This window comes from Myotis brandtii, unplaced genomic scaffold, assembly GCF_000412655.1.
Source record: "Myotis brandtii unplaced genomic scaffold, ASM41265v1 scaffold1135, whole genome shotgun sequence".
Taxonomy (NCBI): domain Eukaryota; kingdom Metazoa; phylum Chordata; class Mammalia; order Chiroptera; family Vespertilionidae; genus Myotis; species Myotis brandtii.
In genome coordinates, this window is record NW_005353910.1 from 364,980 (window position 1) to 388,201 (window position 23,222).

General features: G+C 38.8%; 1 protein-coding gene across 5 annotated transcripts in view; it reads left to right on the plus strand.

Annotated features, from left to right (window-relative positions):
* The window catches only part of CCDC50 (coiled-coil domain containing 50), a 60,669-nt gene that overhangs the window by 4,577 nt on the left and 32,870 nt on the right, over positions 1-23,222 (plus strand). For 4 of the 5 annotated variants that reach the window (XM_014547781.1, XM_014547787.1, XM_014547789.1 and 1 more), the window contains exons 2-4: positions 14,199-14,261; positions 15,733-15,859; positions 20,538-20,628. In XM_014547781.1, the coding sequence (XP_014403267.1) occupies positions 14,199-14,261; positions 15,733-15,859; positions 20,538-20,628 (281 nt within the window). The remainder of the gene's footprint in view (positions 1-14,198; positions 14,262-15,732; positions 15,860-20,537; positions 20,629-23,222) is intronic. The other variant, XM_014547795.1, reaches the window with a different exon arrangement.

Genomic DNA, 23,222 nt, shown 5'->3' on the forward strand with positions numbered 1-23,222 from the left:
TGGGGGTGACCAGGTTGGCAGGGGGGGCAGTTGGGGGTGACCAGGCCGGCAGGCAGAGGTGGTTAGAGGTGATCAGGCTGGCAGGGGGGTGATCAGGCAGGCAGGCAGGTGAGCAGTTAGGAGCCAGTGGTCTCGGATTGTGAGAGGTATGTCTGACTGCCAGTTTAGGCCCGGAAGTTGGACATCCCCCGAGGGGTCTGGATTGGAGAAAGTACAGGTTGGGCTGAGGACACCCCCCACCCCTGTGCACGAATTTCATGCACCAGGCCTCTAGTCCTATATAATAAAAGCCTAATATGCAAATTGGCCAAACAACAGAATGATTGGTGGAATGACCAGTTGCTATGACGCACACTGACCACCAGGGTGCAGACACTCAATGCAGGAGCTTCCTCCGGCCTTCAGGCCCCAGGCCAGCCAGGGCGGGTGTTAGCGGGGGCCCTCCCCAATCGCCCTGCTGGTCGCCCTGCAGATCGGGCCTGTTCACTGGCCAGGCCTAGGGACCCTACCCATGCATGAATTTCATGCATCAGGCCTCTAGTTAGGAAGGTCAGTCTCCTGATCTTCAGGGAGGCATTCCCTTAGATTATTGTAAACTGAGTTGTTCTAGGAGTGTGCCCATGATCTCAAGATACCTTTTAGAAAAGATATATTTCTGGTCACTAAACATCACCACTTATTGAGCATATTGGAGTAGAATTCCAGAAATCTCAAGATTTACCCATTTGTTTCCTGTTCATACTTTAGATTTACATAATCCAAGATTACTGGAAATATGTGTAGAGGTCTGACAAATGATTACCAGAGTGGGAATGTGAGTGTTGCAATTTTCTTGATGGTAGCAAAATTCTGAGAGAATATTTTACCACACTTACATATCCCATGACCACTATTTATAATAAAGTTTTGTGTGTGTTTTTTTTTGGGGGGGGGGATTTTGAGTATTATCTCAAATTTTTTTTTGAAATTGTAATTAATTTACCTAATCCTAATAGGAAAGAAAGTGCTAGCTAATGTATCTCTTCATGGAAGATGAGTTGAAAGTGGAAATATCTGACTCAAGGATAAATAGAATTTACAGTAGCTAGTACTTAAGGAAACTCTGGTAATATGAAGTCAATAAACCAAAATGGTTTTTCTTCCCTTGGTGTAAACTTGTACTTAAGTTGGGTTGGATGTGATCTTTTGGGTTTTAATGGGCATGACTGGGTTTATCCTGAAGAGGTTTAAGGAGATGGGTGGCTTTTCTTTCTAGGTTAAGGCAAACAGAGAAACCAAACCATTTGAGGGCTGCCAAACCATTTGAGGGCTTGTTTAAGTGCCAGGAAAAGTGCCATTCAAATAGTGGAACAACAGAAGGTTGGAGTTTCTTTAGGGTTACATGGAATCAAAATAAAAGACATAAATTCTTACTATCTGGATTTTTTTTAGTGGAAAATTGCTTTGAAAAAAAATTCTGTCTGCTATTGCTTATCTAATGGTATTTATCCTTTTGAGGACTCCGTGTGGTTATCAATGGTCTATTGTTTTCTACATAGAATGTCTACCTCTATCAGAATAATTTGTGAGTACTTTTATTATATATATAATTTCAGAGAGGAAGGGAGAGGGAGAGATAAATAATGAGAGAATCATTGATCGGCTGCCTCCTGCATGCCTCACCCGGGGGATCAAGCCCACAACCTGTGCATATGCCCTGACTGGGAATCGAACCATGACCTCCCGGCTCATAGGTTAATGCTCAACCACTGAGCCATGCCGGCCAGGCTAATTTGTGAGTACTTTTAAAATTTATGTACAGTTTTTCTTCAGTGCACAAATACTTACCATGACTATTATAGGTGAGCAAAAATAAGTGATATTAATTTGTTAAGATTATTCATCCTAGTGAGTGTTAGTGCCAGAATTGAACTCAAAGTAAGAGTACTATTGGTTACACCATATTGCATCCTTGTGCAATAAGTAGTAACTGAATATCTTATATTACCAGTGCTCTGTGCAATGTACTACAGAAAAACTGTATGAGTTTCATCTTTTTCTAAGTATAATTCTGGTAGCCATTTTTTAATGTTTAATTATAAAAATTTATAAACCCATTAAAAATAGCTGAATCACTTTAAAGCACTCTTCCTTTTAATCATTTTTGTGGCATTAAGAGTAATTACTTATTTAGCTTCTGTGTAAATTCATATATCCCTAAATTGTTCTGAAGTGGAGCATTCATGTAAAATGTAGTTGTTCTTTAAAGAAGGCACCACAGGCAGTAAATTTCAGAGACTGCTTCTCCATCTGTGATCAGTTTAATTTTCAAGGCCAGTTGAAATTCACAAATGCACACATTTGCTAATCAGAGTCCAGTTCTTTAAGGTTTGGTGTAAATTATTAGATATCTGTTGGGTTTATTCAGTAGCAGTTATATTTCCCAGAATTGAATTTCTTTAGCTGCATCGAATATCAGTTCACTTTCCTTTCCAAGTGCAGGTTTGACCGCTGGGTTTCTGTGACTGTGTATACACAGTGCTTGCTTGGTAAATGTAGAATAACTCGATCTTTCCACTCTGTTGAAGTTAGCTGAACTACCATTCCTTTAGGACTAATGAAGGAGAAGAGCATAGGAGAGTAATATATAAGCACACTTTGAAGATAAATCAGTGGCTAACACAAGACCAATAATAATACAGGGTGTCCCAAAAACATACATACACACTTTAACAGCTGATAGCTCAATTGATGTTTCTTTTCAGCAAGACTAAGCTTTGAACAAAGGAAATTCATCTGAAAATGCCATGGAAGTTTGAAAATTCAGTTGAAGTACAAACACTGCCTTTATAATTACTCAACATGTGTACATATTTTTTAGGGACACAGTGTGCCCTCCCCCTAAAATGTATACACACTTTAACAGGTAATAAACTCACTTAATTTTCACTCTTTTTTAGGTTTAACTGATTTGAAATAATGGGTGAAACCAGACTAAGCTTTGAACAAAAAAATTATGAACTAAACTTTTTTATGGGGATATGTAAAAGATAAAGCTTAAAGTACAAAACTGGGAACAATTGACAAACTGAGAGCTCACAAATACTGAACGAAATGATTCTAGATGCTTGTGATTTCATTGCTTTGCATTATCAGCAGTGCCTAGACCAGAAGGGTCATCAGTTTGAAAACAGGCATTGACAAAAAAAAAAAGGTATTCATTTCTATAAATTCTTTTAAATTTTGAAAATGAACTATATATTAATAAACACTTTATAATCATTCAAAGTGTATATACATATTTTGGGGATTCCCTATATATATTCAAGACCTTTGGTTGTCCATACTGGCAAAGTGAGTTATATCTGTTGGTTAAACATAAGCACACATGTACACTCACATACACACGCACGCACAGTTAAGATGGTTTTAAATGCTACTGAGTGTTCTCTATTCCACACTGTCCAAAATGGTAGGCACCAGTCCCATAGGGCTTTTTTAGCACTAGAAATGTGGCTGTGAGACTAAGGAACTGAATTTTTAAAAAATTAATTTTAATTAATTTAAAGAAATAGTTACATGTGACTAGCGGCATCAGTGTGAATTTTTTGTAGATGATTAGGTAGGTGGAATAATGATGGGCCGATAGAACATACAGATTGGTCCAGTTTAAGGAAATCTTTTCTAACATCTACTTTATCCAACATTGGGCCATGTGGAGGCATGGTCACTTGGTGTTTTGAGGAGAGCCTAGTGATCCTTTGGTGAAAATGCAAATGCAGAACCCAAGCATCAATTTGCTGGGAACTCAGTCTAAATGACCTGGAGATTATGAGATATTTCTTGATAAGAAAGGAAGCTCGATTTGAGTGATTTGTGTTAATATCTGCGTCTGCATTTTCTAAGAATAGACAAGATCTGAGTTGTTACTTTTCTTGAGTAGCTTTTTTGTTTTGTTAATGCCAGTACAGAAATGTTTGGCTTCAAAAGCAGCACTCCATACAGTTTATGCTTGCAACACAGGAACCTTGTGAGGTTGATTGCGTTTGTGGATATATTTTTTTTTATCATTTATGATAACTTAAGTCAGATATTTCTTATGGGAAGTCTAATCTCTATCCAGCAGTTCTACCAGCATGAGTAAAAATTGCTTTTTCCACCCTGCTACCTTCCCTCACCCCCCTTTTCACTGTTCCACTCGCTCCCAGTCTTTTACCCTGTCAGATGGAAATTTCTGACTCAGCCATTTTCACTTTTCCAATAAGTTGCCCAGTTACTCTGTGGTCTCTGATAATGATGTAGATGGTCTGTGATATTAAAGTAGTACTTCTGATTTGAAGACTTATATTATCTCAGCATTTTCAAAACCCACTTGCCTACAAACCTAGTGTGTCTGTGGTTAGCTATAATATATCTACTTGCCAAACAAGTGGTTTGGGTTGCTGGGATTTTCATTTAACTTTGAATTTCGGGGATTAGAAAAAACACACTTAGGAACCCATTTTGATAAATTGCATCAGATTGAAATGTTGGAATTAAATCAGTTGTTTTGTTTTTGAAAATGTCTCTTTACTGTGCTCAGTCTTGTGCTTTTGTTGAAGGGAGGTGTGTGTGTGTGTGTGTGTGTGTGTGTGTGTGTGTGTGTGTGTGTATTTGTGTATGTATGTATAGGCACACATTTAAAACTAATGCTTGAACTATTGATGGTGTCCTTTATATAATTTAGTTATTTCTTTTTAAATTCCAGCATGATAACTGAGCTTACTTTCATGTTTGTTACTAGTAAAACACTCCTCTCCAGTGAAGAACTAGTATTATTTCTCTTTTATGATAATGAGCAACTTTTCATATTTCCCTGCTTGCTTTGTTTCTCAGGAAGATCAGATACAAATTTGGGGCCTTATGTAGACTTTGTTTTTGTTAGCATACTTTTTTTCATTAAAAAAGCAAAACAGCCTGGCTTGTGTGTCTTAGTTGGTTCAGCTTCAACCCAAGCACCAGGAAGTCACTGGATTGATTCCAGGTCCTCAGAGCACATGCAGGGGGCAGGGGTTGTGGGCTCCATCCCCAATCAGTGGAGTGCAGGAGGCAGCTGATTGATCGATCTCTCCTTGATGTTTCTATCCCTCTCTCCCTTTCTCTCTCTCTGAAATCAATAAAAACATATTTAAAAAACAAATCAAAACCTTTTCATTTTATAACCTTAAGGAAATGGTACAGTTAAATTGAATCAATAAAACAGTGATACTATATAACTCATTTTTCCCCCTACTAAATACAGGGTGGGCAAAACATAGGTTTACAGTTGTGAGGACACAAAACAGAGTTAATGAAGCTATTGTAATAATCATAACCTGCACATCCTTTTTTTATACAAACAACTGTAAACCTCCTTTCTTTTTAATCTTCACCTGAGGACATCGAGAGAGAGAGAGAGAGAGAGAGAGAGAGAGAGGTGTGAGAGAGAATCAATCATCAATCGATTGCCTTCCATAAGTGCTCCACCCAAGGATCAAACTGGCAGCCTTTCAGTGCACAGGACAACGCTCAACCAACTGAGCCACTCTGGCCAGGCTTGTAAATCTACTTTTGTCCACCCTATATTTGTTGCTTCAATGTTGAGTTGCTTAAATAAGATTTAAAATATATATTTTTTGTTATAAAATATTATGAAAAGGATTATAGATAATAAGATTCCCCTTCATGGTAGATAAATTGGGAAATAGAGTAATGTTTAAAAATGAAAATTAAGCTACAATGTAGTCATAGAGTACATAATGTTAAGATTTTGATGTTTATCCTTTCTACTATTTTCTAAATAAAATTTAAGTTGAAAGGTATTTCCACTATAGTCAAAGTATACTATAGGTTTACAAGGTTGGTGCAGGATCATGGAGAGTACCTTTAGGATTTTATGCTTGGCCATTACAATAAGTCATAGGATTGGTCATCTTTGTGGTGGATGGACAGCATGTTGAACCTCCTCATCTGTTTAAACCAGCAATAAATTTAAATTGTAATTGGGTGCAGCTTTTCTTTCAACATTTCAAACAAAGCTTTTGCTTGTAATTAATTATAATCTTATGGGACCACTATTGTATATGGGATGATTTATTGAACTGTGTTTATGCCCTGGCCAGTGTTGCTCAGTTAGTTGAGCATCATCCCATGCACTGAAAGGTCACGGGTTCAATTCCAGGTCAGGGCACATGCCCAGATTGTGTGCTCGAGCCCCAGTCAAGGTGTATTCAGGAGGTAGTTGATCAATGTTTCTCTCTCACAGCAATGTTTCTCTCTGTCCACTCACATTGATGTCTCTCGCTCTCTGTCTCCTTTGTCTCTCTAAAAATATCAATAAAAACATATCTGTGTGTGTGTATGTATGTGTGTGTATGTATATATATGGCTAATATGCTAATTGTCCCTCCGACCGTCTGACCGGTCACTATGGCACACACTGACCACCAGGGGGCAGATGCTCAATGTAGGAGCTCCTGTGACATGCACTGGCCATTTACAAAGAAACAGCACCATATCCTGGCGCTGACAGAGTAACACTCGGCTTCCCCCAAGTGGGACACAGGCCCCACCACCACCCTGGAGGGACAGCCCACCAAATCGCAGCCAACGCTGCCAAGACCCGATGGCACAAAATACGGCCCACAGCCCAGCCTGGAAACAGTCGCTGTGGGCTCTGGGTAATGACATCAAATAGCAATGCCTGGCTTCCTCTCCCTAGCAACTAGCTTCCTTGAAGTTTCTTCAGCCCAGGAACACAGCTTGCTCTATAGCCAGGTGCAAACATTTTACACTTTAACCAAATGTCTGAAGCGTTTTCCCTTGCCTCATCTCATTTGATCCTAACAGAAGTCCTGGAGTAGGTAGATAGGAGACTCGGTAGAATCCTGTTTTCTTTTCATTAGCCAGAAAATGGAGATTTAGAAAGTTTAGAAACTTGACCCGAATGAAAAGAAGTAAGAAATGGTGGATCTTGAAAATGACTTCAGGTTTTCTCACTGCGCAGCATGTAGTCAAAACACTGCTGTAGTTAAATATTTTACCCTTTGTTCTCCCTGTGTGATCTACAATATTTACTGCTGTGTTGCTGACAATTACCTGAAAGACACTTGGGGTGCTTCACAGGGCTGGAAGAAGTTTAGATAAATCAGAAAGCAGATCTAATTAAGCAAGTTTATCTATATATTAGTATATAAAGCTCTTGCTGGCGCCAATCGCACGCGTGTGTTTCCATCTGTCATTGTCGATCGAGAATTTCGTTGACACTTATATTATAGAGAAAGGGCAAATAGCGATATTAAAAGATTTCTTCTAATTAATTTCCTTTCCATGTACACGAATTTGTGCACCAGGCCTCTAGTTTCCAAATAAAAACCCAAAACGTGTTTATGTGGCATGTAAATTAATTGCTCAAACATTACTTAGATATCATTCTCATTGTTTTCAACATTCTGTCTGAAAGAGAAATTTCAGTTGTTAGAGGGACCAGGTATGTTTGCTATTTGGGGATTTATAATTGGGGCAGACAGGAGAGTGTCTGCAGTCCCTACCTATTGCTCTTGCCACTGATGGTGGTAGTGATGGGGGTCGGGTTGGTATTAGCCGTGGGGCTGAGAAGGTGGAAGATTGGACATTAGGATGAGGTCTATTCAAAGTTTGCCTGCATCCCATTTTTTCTCTTCTATGGAGACAATTATTTTTAAAATATATTTTATTGGTTTTTTACAGAGAGGAAGGGAGAGGGATAGAGAGTTGGAAACATCGATGAGAGAGAAACATCGATCAGCTGCCTCCTGTACACTCCCCACTGGGTATGTGCCCGCAACCAAGGTACATGCCCTTGACCAGAATCGAACCTGGGACCCTTGAGTCCGCAAGCTGTCGCTCTATCCATTGAGCCAAACCGGTTAGGGCTGGAGGCAATTTTTATTAGAGCTTTAGATAAAGAGAAGAAACTCTTTAATAAATTAGGGAGACATTTATTTTGTAGGGCAGCACACAAAGGCATAGGGTTTACATATGTTATATCCTAGTCCAGATTGGCTTAACATCTCTTACATACCTTCACCTAAAATTTATTACTGCTCTCTTTCCAAAGGGAGGGAAACTCATTGATATTGGTCATCAATGAGTTCCCCTCCCTTTGGAAAGAGAGCAGTACATTTTGGAGAGTTAGTGGCGGGTGTTAGATCTCAAAGGGAGGTTTTCTTTGGAATTTCCCACTGCAGTCACTAGCTAGGATTTTTCTTGTAGGTCACCTATGAAACACTGCAAATAAAGGGAACTTTTTATTGCCCCTGTTTTTAGGCCAGCTATGATTGCTAGAGGCCTATTCTCGGGAGGTAGAGAGACAAACTCAACTGTGTCCCATTTTTATTGCTTTATTTTGGGATCTAGAAACCACCTTCTGAACACATTCACCACTCTTACCTAAATTTTATTTCATCCTCAATTTCCAAGAACCTAACATATATTTGTCTTATTTTAATTAGCATTTAATATCACCTTTTCTGACATATTAAAATGTAGACTACTTTTTTTCCCCCCCCTAGGAATTCTTTGAAAGAAATATTTGGGGTCAGAGAGCTCAGTTTAGTTTCCAATTCATTTTTTTACTTGTTGGGTTATGTTGGTGAAGCTACTTGATTTCGCTGAGCCTGATATATAAAGTTTCCTCATATATAAAATGAGATATTGATAAAACATTTATCTCTGGGTGGTTAGGAGGAATAAATGTAACAGTGCATTGTAATCTACAGAGTGCATTATCTATGTCAGTTGTGGCTGACAGCTATTACTAAACTTTTTAAGACAAAATATGAGTCTGGAACATGTTTCTCATTCATAGAGAGTGTTTTATGTGTACAGAACAAAGAAAAGCAAGCATCATCCCTGCTTTCAATACACCGAGTATGTACTCCATCTGCTAAATAGCATTTATACAAAAACAGAATAATTCACAAAATTATACCAGAACATAAAAGGCACTACAGACACAGTTGAAAGAAATAGCTTCTAGTGAATTTATCATTAATCCAGGCATTTTTATGAGGGCGGAAGCTTGTAAAGATTGAGTCATAGCAATTGTATCTTCAGAAAGTTTTGGGATGCCGGTAAAAGAATGACAGAAGGCGAATGACTTCTTCTAGCTTGTATGGAGTTACTTGGGCTCTCTGCCCATAGGAATTGTAACCTCCCTTTGTGATTCATTTTGCGTATTAACTCTTTCAGGTGTCCTAATATGCTCTGCCCAAGTCACCCCCACTCCTTAACCTACCTCCAAGTCATAAAAGCATAGCTGCTCCACTGTTTATACCTTTAAAGAGTTTTCTATAGGTCTTTATAACATTTATTAAATTATAGTCTTATTTGTCTTTTTGTCATCTCCACTTCCTTAATGTCTTGGAAGTGATTTATTCATCCAAAAATAGTGCTTTGTAAATGCTTGGGGAATAAATGTGTTTAGTAGGTGCACACTATGCCATTTATTTAGGGGGATCCATAGAGAACAAAATCATCTTTTTCTTCAAGGAAAATGGCTGGTGTGTGTGTGTGTGTGTCTGTGTAGAAAGATAATATATCTATACCTATCTACATATAAAATCCCAGTTTTCATTCCTGAAACGTGCTTGGCTTAATGTAAACTAAATTACTATTTATATGTACGTATTTGGATTTAAAAAGCCCACTAAAGCTGTATGTCTTTTAATGGAAATAAAGGAGGTTTCTAATTTTTATTTAAATTATGTTTGAAAACTTTTGCTCGTCTCTGTGATGCCATTGCAAGGGCAGAACTTAATTCTGTTCACAATATTGTTTATTTTCTTTGTCTATGGGACTCTTACTGTTCTTTGACCTTAACCACCAGTTTTTCTTTTTTCCAATCAATGTGCATCTCTGAAAGTGTTTCTGTATCCTCTATTCCAGTGGTTCTCAACCTTCCTAATGCCGCGACCCTTTAATACAGTTCCTCATGTTGTGGTGACCCCCAACCATAAAATTATTTTCGTTGCTACTTCATAACTGTAATTTTGCTACTATTATGAATCGTAATGTAAATATCTGATATGCAGGATGTATTTTCATTGTTACAAATTGAACATAATTGTCGTTCGACCCCAAAGGGTCACGACTGCTTCAGTCCTAACTGTGGTACAGAAATTAGGCCCACAGGGCCCTGCCCTGAAGAGTTTGCAACTGGATGGGCGGCAGCTGTGTGCTGAGTTGAATGATAAAGTGTGCATCTTTATCAATCATAAAGTGTTGATTTTCTAAACAAGCAGGCAGAGTTACATGGTTTTAATGGTGCAAAATAGACTTAGCCCCACCATGCTCTAACTTTGGGGAAAATGTTTGGGTAGGAAGGAAGAGGCTACAGGACCATTGAGGGCTGGATGTGGTTCCCTTAATTGCAAGATCAGCCTGAGATTGGAGTAAGTGGAATTGCACACAGGAGGGAAAGCTTGGGAAGTGGGAGGGTGAAAGCCCAGGGCCTAGTGGTTTATCTTAGGTTGAGAGATGAGTTTATGCTATTTATACTGTTTACTTCAAAGTAGAGTAGATTAGAAAAGAAGCAAACATCAGGGTCTGAACTTGGCCTGGCTGTGAAATGTGTTCAGTAACTCCCAGTCTGGTTACTGTTTTACAGAGGTGGGGGAATGTGTGACTTTTCCAGCTCACATTAGAGTAGTGATGCAGAGAATGCAGAGCTATATCTGGAAAGGAACTAGAGCCATGCAGAAGAAATTGTAGATTGAACAAATAAAATATCAGTATAAATGATATTATATATTTGGAAGTTCTTATTTACTCTGCAGTGCCATGTCCCTGTACTAACAATACCACTCTCTGTGTGAGTGTATATGCTTCCATGTAGCTTTTGAATATTTTCTACCTTGCCTTCTAGCCCAGGCCAGCCCATATTTTGTGGATACCAATTCAGCTGCTGTTGTAAGAGAATTCAGGGTCAAATCACAGTAATTGAATATACTTTAATCTTAATATTTAAATGTTAGGAAATTAAGAAGAGTTATTGTTAAGGTTAATTTGTAATATATAAATTCCTTGAACCTGTTGATGATTTGTCAAGCATCTTAAATATATGCTGCTGATGAAATAAAAGATGTGGATTTAAAAAATATAATATTTAATTATATAATTAAAAATGTGATGTATCTATAATAATAAAAGCGTAATATGAATATCAACCAAACAGCAGAACGACCATCCAGACGACCACGCTATGACACGCACTGGCGGCAGGCCAGCAAAGGCGGGTGCGATGCGATTGGTCAGGGGGCCCACCATGGCCCCATGATCGCCCTGCAGAGGGAGGCCCAGGCCAGCCAAGCTATAGCACCCCACGCCTGTCACCCGCAGAGAGAGGCGACCAGTGGTGGGGGGGTGGGGGCAGCACCACACAGACGGCAAGCAGTGGCAGTGGCGGGGCAGGGCCAGCTGCCGGCAGCTGGGAGAAGGAAAGCCCCTATAGGCCCTGATTACTAACCAGGCCTAGGGATCCTACCCAAGGGGTCCTGGATTGCAAGAGGGCGCAGGCCGGGCTGAGGGACACCCCTCCCATGCACGAATTTCATGCACCGGGCCTCTGGTATAAACATAAAACATTACAAAAAGGACAGTTAATGTAGAAACCCAGGAACTTATTGCCTAAATTTAATAGATGTTACTATTTTACCTTATTTGCTTCAACCTTCTCTCCTCATTTATAAAGCAGTAGAATACCTTATCTAGCGAAGGCACTCCTGCTCCTTTGCTTTTCTCTAGAGGTAACCACTATTCTAAATTCAGTTTATGTTAGTGCCATATATTAAAAAGTCCATATTTTTACCTCAGGTGTGTGTATCTGTAAACTTTATGTTTTTTATGACATTATCATTTTTTTAAAAAAAATTATCTTTATTATTCAAAGTATTACATATGTCCCCCTTTTCTTCCTCCTCAGACCCCCTCCCGCCTGTCCCCTTCCCCTGCCCCCCAGGCGTACTGCACAACATTGTTTTTAATGCTATGCTGAGTAAAATAAATATAAAGTTATTGCAGTTCTTCACATGGTTATCCCATGGAAAACTGCAGTAATTTTATAATTTTTAATTTTAGTCAACACATTAAAAACATATAAAATACATTTTTCTGGTGTAACTTTCTACCACAACAACATAAATTGAAGTGACTTTTAAACTATTTGAGTGTAATCCTCAGTGATGTATATTTTACATTGTGGCATAATACATTTCATATAAACGTGTGTATACAACTGAAAGTGTTTCTTCAAACCGTAGTTTCCTGTAGATGTGTGATATCCTCTTATTTTCTAGCCTACCCATTTCTACATGCTTGTCCCAGACTTAGTAAACTGATTTTCTGACCTAATAATAGGTTCCTGCCCATGGTTTGAAAAATAATGTTATTCTAAAATTAATATAATCTTAGTTAATCTAAAATTAATACTGACTATAATATATAAACATAAGCCTTGTTGTATAATAAAAGTGCTTCAAATAATAAGGCCATATATTAAAATAGCATTCTTTTGCACAAGATGTAACTTTAGCTAATTCATTCTGAATATTCATTTTCTATGAACTAAATCCATACATATTCTAGCCATTTAATTAATGTTAATGAGCTAAATGTTTTAGAGAATTCATGTTGGTTAGTGTAGAATAAGTTCTTTCAGTCTATTCCCACCATGGTTTCCCTGGAGTCCAGGAGGGTGTCATGAGTTAGGGAAGGAAAGAATGCTGGTTGGCTCAGAAAAGTACTCCCAGTCCTATTACCAACACACTTTATAGCATTAATAAGCTCTTTCTTCCTTCTAGCCCTAATCTTTCCCACCTACTAAATGGGAGAGTTAACCAGTTTATCTTGTAAGCACTTTCATCCTATGAAGTATTGGGTAATACATCTGGGCCTCAAGTTCAAGTTTGGTGAGAATATATATAATCGGGACTTCCTATTGGAATTACTGGTTTTGCAGTTGCATTTGAGCAAGGGGTAAGCTAAGGTAATATTCAATTTAATATGGTTTTGGGGAAAAATGATTCCTCCATCATAAAACCATTTGAGACTAACTTTGACTTCTCTAAGCTCTGCCTACTTTTTTGTTGCAGTAAGGGCCAGGGCTGTATGAATGTATGTAGTACACATACATAGTGCTAAGCATGACAAAGGAGTGTTTCTTCATTTCAGTTAAATGTCCTTATAGGCAAATCCAAAGCTGTAGAAAGACATCTATAACCTCTGGTAAGCCCTAGGGGACATTTTCATAAGTCCTACACATTACAGTAGTCTGAGGCTTTGGGGAATTTTCTTTTTTAATGTCAGTTACACATTTGGAATAGAGTAAAGACATATCACCTAAACTACACACCCTTAAAACAAACAAACAGAACATCACTTTTCATGAGTCCTGCCTGTATGTTTGCTTTAAGAAGCAGGAGTTCAAATTGCAATTTGGGGTAGAATGGACCTTGGAGACTCTCTCTTCTCATTTGCTTCTAAGAAAATAGGTCAGCAAATGCTTTGCCTGGATCTCCAAAGTTAGGGGCAGGATTCTGGTATACTCTGAGGTTCCCATTTTCTTTTGGTTTGCAGATTCTTTTTAGACAATTACCTTTAGAGAGATCTAGAGAACTAGTTCTAACTCATGTCTAAGGGTGTGGACCTATTAAAGAATGTGATTATCCTTAAAGTAGAGATCTGCTGCTACCAGAGGGACTGATGAAGGTATGTTTTTCCTAATGACACCAGGATAGACATAAGTCTATGGGAGAGGATCCTCTGGACCCCAGGTGGCTGAAGCATTGGCCAAGGTTTATTTAGCTCCTCTGACCACGTGACAACTCAGTTTTCTGTCAGCTGCAATATGCAAAACATTCTTGTCTATTGGAATTTCCTGACATCGGGGTTCTGATTCTGTGGTTAATATCTTTAGGCCAGGGACCAGAGCTAACCATTATTTTGTGATACCCTGTGCTTGTCACTGAGCAGGTACTTATGTGGGGTTTTTTTGTGTGAAAGAAGACTATGCTAACTAGTCACTATTTTGTGCAGTGCAAGTTATAAAGTTGATCATCTTAAATATGAGAATTGACTTTTGAAGTAAAGAACATGCTTTTCTTTTTATGTTGCAATATTACTAATGAGCTTTCCTATCTGCCTTTCTCTCTCATCCTCTGCAGTGTGTCGAGATTTCGCTGTCCTGGAGGACCACACCCTGGCCCACAGCCTGCAGGAACAGGAGAGTGAGTAATAACCCTCATCCCTGCTCCTTCAGTTTTCTTTTTATAGTGGTAGCTTGAGGCAGGTGTCTTAGAGTGAGTCAGGGAGAGAACAAAGTCACCAGGCTGCAGGCTGCACCATCCATCCCTCCGAGCTATTTGTCTAGGCCCAGGACACCTGGGTGAAGGATGACGTTCTGGGTATTTTGAAGTATGACAGCTGCCAGGTGTTTGATGACTGTGGGTACATTGGAGGAAAAGAGGGGCTCAAAACCTTAGTGTGTTGTAAGAGGGACTGGTTATACATGTGTCAACGTGAGAAACGTCCAGATCTGAAGAGAAGTTTTATGAGTTTATTTGAGCCAAACTGACAATTGCCCAAAAGCAAAATCTCAACAGATTGAAAAAAAATGCTCCAGAAAATGGCTGTTTTGCAGTTTATTTTATACATTATAGCCAAAGGAGGAAGCATAGGGAGGGTTACATGAAATCTATTGATGATAGTTTAGGGAGGCAGGAGAAAGCAAATCAAGGAAACCTCTGTGATCAGATAAAGAGTAAAATGGAGACACACATATTTCTTTTACATTGATGGGTACAGGATAGTTACTAATTAACTTTGCAGCACATAGAGATGGTATGCAGGGGAATAAGATAACAAGGGGTTTTGTGGTCTTCTGCTCTGGTAAAGGGGAGTTACTCTGACATTTCAAATGTATGTTATCTTAGATGCAAAAAGTCAATAGACAGGCTTAAAGTAAAGATTGACCTTTGTCAGGGAAGATACTGGCCTAGGACATGACTAGCAGTCATCACTCACTTTTAGTTAAGAACGTGAGTTCAGTTGCAGACCATCCTTTGTAGTTACATCCACCACGCAGGCCCTCCCTGAGCTTATCAGGTTTAGTATGTGGCCCCTTTTTTGTCCACACCTGGATTTGGGGTGTGTAGAAGTCTGGCTTAGGGAGCTATTTCTTCCCCTAGGAATAAAGGCAAAGGTCTTTTTCCAGGCAATGAAGGTATCTAGACTGTGGATTTTTCTGAATATTTAAGTATATAACTATGAAAAATAAATCGAAGCTGTATGTGTTGTGCAAAAGTACATATTTATGAATACGTAATTTGTGAATCATTAATTGGTGTGGCAATATAAAAGTAAGTATTGAAAAATGTAGTTTATAAGTAGAGTGATAGCTTGTGGAGCAGAGAGAGCACTGGCCCTGGCTTTCGAATATTTGTGTAGAAGTCCTGACACTGCCACTGTTTTGCCATGTGACCAAAGGCAAGTGACTTAACCTTTCTGACCCTCTTTTTACTTAATGGAAAGATGGGAATAATAACTCCTGTGCTGCCTATTAACCGGCATTACTGAGAGCATACAATAAAGTGATGGGTATGAAGCTCTTTAATGGAAAAGCTTTTTTTAAGTTTATTAGGAAGTTTATTGTTAACAAGCCAAAGCATTGTAATTCCTCCCCTCCATCTTTCTGTCCAGTTGAGCATCATTTGGCATCAAACATTCAGCGGAACCGTTTGGTCCAGCATGATCTCCGGGTGGCTAAGCAACTCCAAGAGGAAGATCTGAAAGCTCAGGCTCAGCTTCAGAAGCGCTACAAAGACCTGTGAGGATTCTGGGGAGTGGAGGGAATCATGCCAGGACTCGTTTACTGGTTTCCTCTGTGGAGCCAGCAACCAGGGCAGGGGAGGAGGAAACTCTCCTTCTGTTCCTCTCATTCCTGTCACTGTTAGATTTAAAAAATTGCGTGTGTGTGTGTGTGTGTGTGAGTGCACGCGTGTGTGCACGTGTGTGTGTGTGTGTGTGTGTGTGTGTGTATCCTTTTCTTTAATTTGAAAACTTTGTTTTTGGAACATTGACTTGGTTTAGGGATGTGTGCATTCTGGTGTGAATGAACTCTTAGCATTTTCACTGTATGACTTTGAGAAATGTGGTCCACCTATTTTCCTTCTGTACGAGATGGGAAAAGATGATCTCTGCCTCACAGGTCGGTTGTCTGGGGGATCCAGTGAAACACTGTATATGATAGAGCTTCATGACTTGTATTGGGTTCCTTTACTATGTCCTATCAGGGTTTGCTGCTCTTATTTTCCTCAAACCCCTTACTTTTCAAATCCAGGAAGAATCTTCTGGAAAGCTCTGAATTGTGCACTCAGTTCTCTCCATAGCTTCAGTGTCTGACAAACATTCTTTTTCAGTCTCCTCTTTTACAGTTAGATATGAAAAGATCATATTTAAGTTCTCTTACGGTACAATTACTTTTTATTTTCAATGCCCTAAAACTCCTAGGGTACATTTCTTCTTTGAGAGTAGCTCTAATACCTAAATCTCTAAGAGTGGATTTAACCATTAGATATTGTTTTGAGGAGAAGGGGTAAAGGGAGAATCAAAGGGACCCCTCAGTTTTTTTTAGTTGTCATGTTCATATAAACAAGAGAGCCTTTTATTTTTGCTGCCTTTGAGGAAGGGTTTGACTTTATATTTTATTATTGGTAGACAGAACATCATTTTTTTGTTCAGCTTCCATCTTTTGTAAATAAACATTCTTATTGACTCTTGCTATCCCTGACACCATGAAAGGCACTGGAGACCACAGATGTGAAGAAACATAATGACTGCCTTTAATGGCCTTAGGAACATATTCTGAACACTTTATATGTACAGGTACATGCATGAAGCACATATAATTGAACAGTCAATTTCATGCTTATGAAGAGAGAAGAGATTGAGAAAACTGTCCCAACATAGGTGATATATTTAATCTGAACCTTGATGGTTAATTAGGAGTTTATATTGATAATTGAGGAAAACCATTCTAGCCAGAGGGGGAAGCATGCATAAAGGTAAGAGGTAAAAGGACCTGGGATTGCATGGTAGCTGCAAGATGATCAGTGTTGCTGCAGTGAGGGGTGCCATTAGGTAGGAGATGAGGCCGGAGAGTACTCAAATGCTGGACCAAAGGTCACATAAGTTATGTTAAGGAATTTAGGTTTCATAGATTTTATAAGTAATAGAGAACTAACTGTTGGAGTTTTAGAATTTTCATTTAGAGACTTACTCTGGGGACTGGGAAGGTAAAGGAATAGAGGTGGCAAGATTGAAGAGAGCTATTCAGCAGTGGTCAAAAGCATCGATCAGACCATCAAACCTCAGAGGGAAGGCACAGAGGGTGGGGGAAAGGGGAGAGATCAACCAGAGGACTTGTATGCATGCATATAAGCATAACCAATGGACACAGACACTGGGGCAGGTGGTGGGGCAATGGGGGGATAAGGACACATATGTAAAACCTTAACCAATAAAGAAATTAAAGATAAAAAAAAGAAAATAAATAAATAAATAATAAAAGATGGTGAGACTTGAATGGAGGATAGTGGGCAATACAGATGCAGAGGGGAGTGATATCATAGAGCCTCAATGTTAATGGAGTTAGAAGAGAGAGATTTGAGATGTATGGAGGTTTGGTGTCACAAACCCAGTAAAGGTGAGAGCCAGAGGTAGACTATTCAAGAATAAATCATTGCCTTTTAAATTATTCACAATTCTCTGTTATGAAAGCCAGTTCCTATGTTGATGCGGAAGTTTAATATCCTGAATGAGGGTAGTGATAGTGAGTATAACGAGGTTGTTGAGAGATGATCGAGACAAACCACTGTAAAATACAGATCAAATCTGGTGAGTGATGGGTTATAGGTCCTAAATGAGAAGAGAACCGGGTATTATATTCCTGCCTGAGACTTCAGGAGTTTAGAGGTATTCTTGGCTGAAATAAGTAAGTTAGAAATGAAGTTTTTTGATTTTTCACATCCTGGCAGTCTTGACTGCTGAACATCAAGAGGAGGATTACATACTTAGATTTGAAGGAATTAGAACCTTCCACTCATTCTAGATCCCAGGGTTCCTGTCCAAAGTCAGGCTTGAGAAGATTGTTAACTACTCTTTTTTCTTTCTTTATTGATTAAGGTATTACATATGTGTCCTTATACCCCCATTGCCCCCGCACCCCCCGCTCATGCCCTAACCCCCCTGGTGTCTGTGTCCATTGGTTATGCTTATATGCATGCATACAAGTCCTTTGGTTGATCTCTCCCCCTTCCCCCCAACTTCCCCTACCTTCCTTCTGAGGTTTGAGCATCTGATCGATGCTTCTCTGTCTCTGGATCTGTTTTTGTTCATCAGTTTATGTGTTGACTACTCTTTTCTCACTGGATTTTGCTTCCTCAGGAGTCTATATAATTAGCTAAGTAAAGTAGAACTGATTTAAAATCATGAAGCTCAAATTAAACTTCATTTCTTTCTTTTCTATACTAGGACATTCATCTTCTATGACCCTTGTGACCTTTAGCACTTCATTTGGATTTGCCTTCTCTACTGTGTCCTGCTTTCTTCCCATCTGTTATCACCTTATGTGTAGGTCATAGTTGCTTACTCCTAATCAGATTTTATGTTAATTTGGAAGATCCAGGTAGCACAGTCTTTGAAAACTATGATTTTGTGTATGATACTTAATTACTAGAAGTGAGTGAATGAAAGGAGGCTCTAAGTATAAGTAAACATTATTCTAAGTAGATTTTTTGCTTATTTTCAGTTTTTTGGTTTGGAAGATTACAAATCCTAGAATATAAGGCCAGAAATATGAAGTCACTAAATCCAAAATCTTTTATAGCTGATTAGGTGACATGAGCGGGCATATGTCACTGGGAGGACCAAAAATCTGGTCTGAAGACATTTTGTTCAGTGCTTTTCCCCCTGATTCTGAGAAAGACTTGCATCTCTGATCTGTGCTCTCTATCTTGTATTCTCACTTTCTGTCATGTGTGCCTAATCACTCCTATGTGTGCACACATCTATTTTCACCTACATCTACCTATTTCTAAATGTGTTGAGAGTGACTGTTCCCTTGTGCAAATGAGAATAATTTTAATTATTTTATCCCTCAGTTTTGTATAGAAAAGTTAGGATATTGCCACTCTCCTCTATCCCCATAGCACTTTTCAATTACAAAAGACTGCCATTAAACAGATTGTACAGTGGGGGTGGGAGGTAAAAGAGGATTTGGGGGGGTAAATGGTGCTGGAAGGAGACTTGACTTGCGGTGGTGGACACACAATATAATAGATAGGTGACGTATTATAGAATTGTATACCTGAAACCTATATAATCTTATTAATCAATGTCACTCCTATAAACTCAATTAAAAACCATATTATACAGCCAACACTGAAGATTCCTCGAGTATTTTAAGGTCAACTGGCTGAGGGAGAACTAAGAAGATATATTTGTTTAGCAAACAAAGTACTTACATAAGTCACTATTGTAATTATTTCAGCATTTTTTTAGATAGTACACTCTAAGCATGTATGTTCATCTTTCTGAGCTAATACTGTGTAAAAGTTGGCTCCCCAGATCTATCCTGTTCTGGAGTTTTAAGCTGCCCATTGATTTTTCTTGAAACCCGGAGCCAGAAGACTTGTAGCCGTTTCTGAGAGATCCAAACTCAATTTTCTGTTAGAACTGTTTTATGGGTGCTGTTTTAAAGAATCTGTTTCTCCAACCAAAAGAGTATTAGCAGCTTCTGAGCATAGGAGCAAGACTAAATCATTTTTGTATTTTCAGTGTTGAGCATAGAATCTGCATATAGAAAATAGTATGTTTAAATCTTTGTTAAGTGCCCGCATGCCATAACAAACAAAACTATGGTAACAGCAGTTGTCTCAGTGGCCAGAGTATTAAATAAGCTAGAATCAGCCAGAGAGGTTTCTACTGGGAATCGAAGCTGGGGAATATACATATTTTCCCTTTTTAAAAACATTATCAAAACAAAAAAAATATATACAATTAAAAATTTATAAACACCAAAGTCATACTACCCCCCCTAGGTGATCACAGTATTGTTGACATTGAGTGACCTCACTCTCAGTGTTTTTCTGTGTACTCTCTACGTATTTGTGGAGATTGATCTTATAGAAAACATGCCTTTGCAGAAAACGTGCCTGTCTCTCTGTAGGTGGTCCCAGTGGAGTGAGGTGATATGGTAGTATGGTAAAAGCATCGGGCTTTCCATTGTAGTGTCCGGATCAAATTTTCACTTAGTTTCTCTGTGACTTTAGGGAGGTAATTTCATTACTTTGGCCTCAAGTTCTTCATCTGTGAGTGGTGACAACATCAAGCTCTGCAACACTGTTGTGAGGATTGAGATAAAAATGTGGACTGGCTCATAGTGAGTAGTCAGTACATTGTTTCTTATTTTCTTTACTCATGTTGTTTTGACTTTTGTTTTTTAGTGAACAACAGGACTGTGAAATTGCTCAGGAAATCCAGGAAAAGCTGGCTATTGAGGCAGAGAGACGACGCATTCAGGAGAAGAAGGATGAGGTTGGTTAATGCCCCTCCACCCAATGGAGGAAGGGCTGCTCAGCTCTGGAGCAGTTCCTTTCTGTGTTCCTGGGCTCAGTGTACGGCTGCTGCATGGGCAGTGGAACTCTCCTCTTTTGGGTTCATAGTCCAAGCGTTGCCCTCCATAGACCATTGTTTATTGCCCACCGATCAGTTGCATGTAGTGAAATCTGAAAACATGATTAGTTAGTTTCCTAGGGCTGCTGTAACAAATTACCACAGACCTGGTGACTTGAAACAAGATGAATTTATTCTCTGGCAGTTTCAGAGGCTAGAAATTGATATCAGGATGTTGGCACGGCTATGCTAGCTATTGGGAAAGATCTTTCTTTGCCATGTTCTAGCTTCTGGTGGCTCCTGACAGCCTTTGGCATTCCTTGGCTCGTCGCTGCATCACTTCAGTCTCTCCCTCCATTGTCATGTGGCCTTCTTCCTTGTATCTTTGTGTCCTCTGTTTTCTTATAAGGACATCGTTAGGTTGAGGACCTACCCCAATCAAATGTGACTCCTCTTAACTAATTACACCCTCAAAGACCTTATTTCTAAATAAGGTCACATTACGAGGTCCTTGTTAGAAATGAGCTTTTAGGGGACTCTATTAACCCAATACAGGATGTCTGTCTATAGAGCATTCCCACAACTTTAATGTGAGCAGAACTTAAGTGTGGCCTGAGCAGGGGTCAGGAGCAATCATTGCTCTCTCTTTTTTGTTAATTGTTTCACTTCCCTATGATATGTTGACTCAAAGCACTGATCTGTTTGATTGTGTATATATTTTTAAATTGTATTGTTTTTAAAGCCAAAAATGCCTAAAATTAGCAATAGTATTTGTTTTTAAGATTTGAATATGCAACTATTACCTGCATTTGTGTTATGTTTTCTGCATTTGTTAATTTCTTTTCATACCTATTATGCTATTCTCGGCCACTATCTTGATTTATAATAAGTAAATGATTTATCATTTTTAATAATATAATGGTCATATGATTTATTATATAATTATAAATACTTTGTAGGGTTAAAGGGGGCACTATTAATAATTTACATAATCTGGAATTGCCCTCAGCTAACTGGCACATATGATTGCCCTATTAAGTAGATATGGGCAGGGTCACCAGTATACTAGTCTGTACACATTGCTACTCTCACTGAGCCATCCTGGTTCCCATAGAACTGTTTGTTCATTGACAGGTGAGTATGGGACACTCACTGTATGAGTGTATTTAGCTGTATCTTTAAGAAATAAACCACGATTCTGTGGTCATCCGAACTGGAAGTAGGAATTAGGGATTGCCTCCTATCCTTCCTGTTATCAGCACAGGAGCTCTTTCTTCCTGCAAAATGTGTTGCTTCTCTATAGTCAAGACTTTGCTTTGGGAATGAAACTGGGAACTGAAAGAAGTGTTTATATTTTGTAGACAGGAAAGCTTTTTTAAAATAACAGAGTAATAGCTTGCTTCTGATAAATGCTACTGGTGTCCTGTGATTTTCCTCCCCACCCCTGCCTCATTCAGGGACAAATGATTATAAGGAGAAACCAAAACACTTTCTTTTACGCATGTAGAATCTAAGTAGCAATCTCAATAAATAACCCGATGGTAATATATATAAAGTAAGCAGTGTAGTGAAAGAGTTCATTTTTCAGATGTAGAAGTTGACTTGAAGAAGAAAGTGACTGGTCCCAAGCTGTAATAAGGTACCAGAGAAATGGTTGTACATACAATACAGATTTGACTGACAGCTTCTGACTTAGCTATATTGTGACATGACATAAAACATGTAGACTTTGAAGTTAACTGCCCTGGGTTTGAATCTTAGCTGTTTAACTTTTAGCCTTGAGTTTCAGTATCTTTCTTAAACGTGTAGAAACTCAGGTTCTATATTGGAGAAGTCATGATAGTTATGCATAATTTAAAGAGCTGTTATGAGGTTTAAATGAGATCGTGTACAAAAGACCTTCGATACATATTAATTTAATAATTGCTCTTTTTGCTTTCTTGCAAGGTGTTTTTCTCACCATTCTGCTCTTTAAAACAACTCAGATTTCTCTTGTAGGGATATGGATAAGTTAGTGGAGATATGTGATAAGTTAGAGAGTGGGACAAATATATAGGCTTAGTATATTCCAATATGCTGAGGTTTGAGGGATCTTCAGGAGTTTTCTTGCCCTTAAAGGCCTCTCACTACCTTGCCTTCCCCACTATTTGACATACTGAAATGTTTCCCCTGTCCCTGGACAGCAGAGAGGTTAAATGAGAAACCCAGTTGTGGAGATTCAGCTAGGCTAGCCTTTAAAAACTCCATTCAGACTTTTTGAGTTTTCAACTGGTGCCTTAGATTAGAAGGTTTCTTTTATGGTAGAAAGATGTGACTCTCAGCTTACAGGTATGTTGTTAATATTAAATGAACAAAATTTGCATTAGTAAAGTTTGTCCTTGAAGGATGTATGATAATGCTAATTGGTTTATTTTCATCCAAGCTGGCTCACAAAGGAGACTGAGACAGTAGTGCTCATTTTCCTGCCAAATATTTCAAAAGCCTTGTCTGTTAGTCATGAACTGTCTTAATTCCTG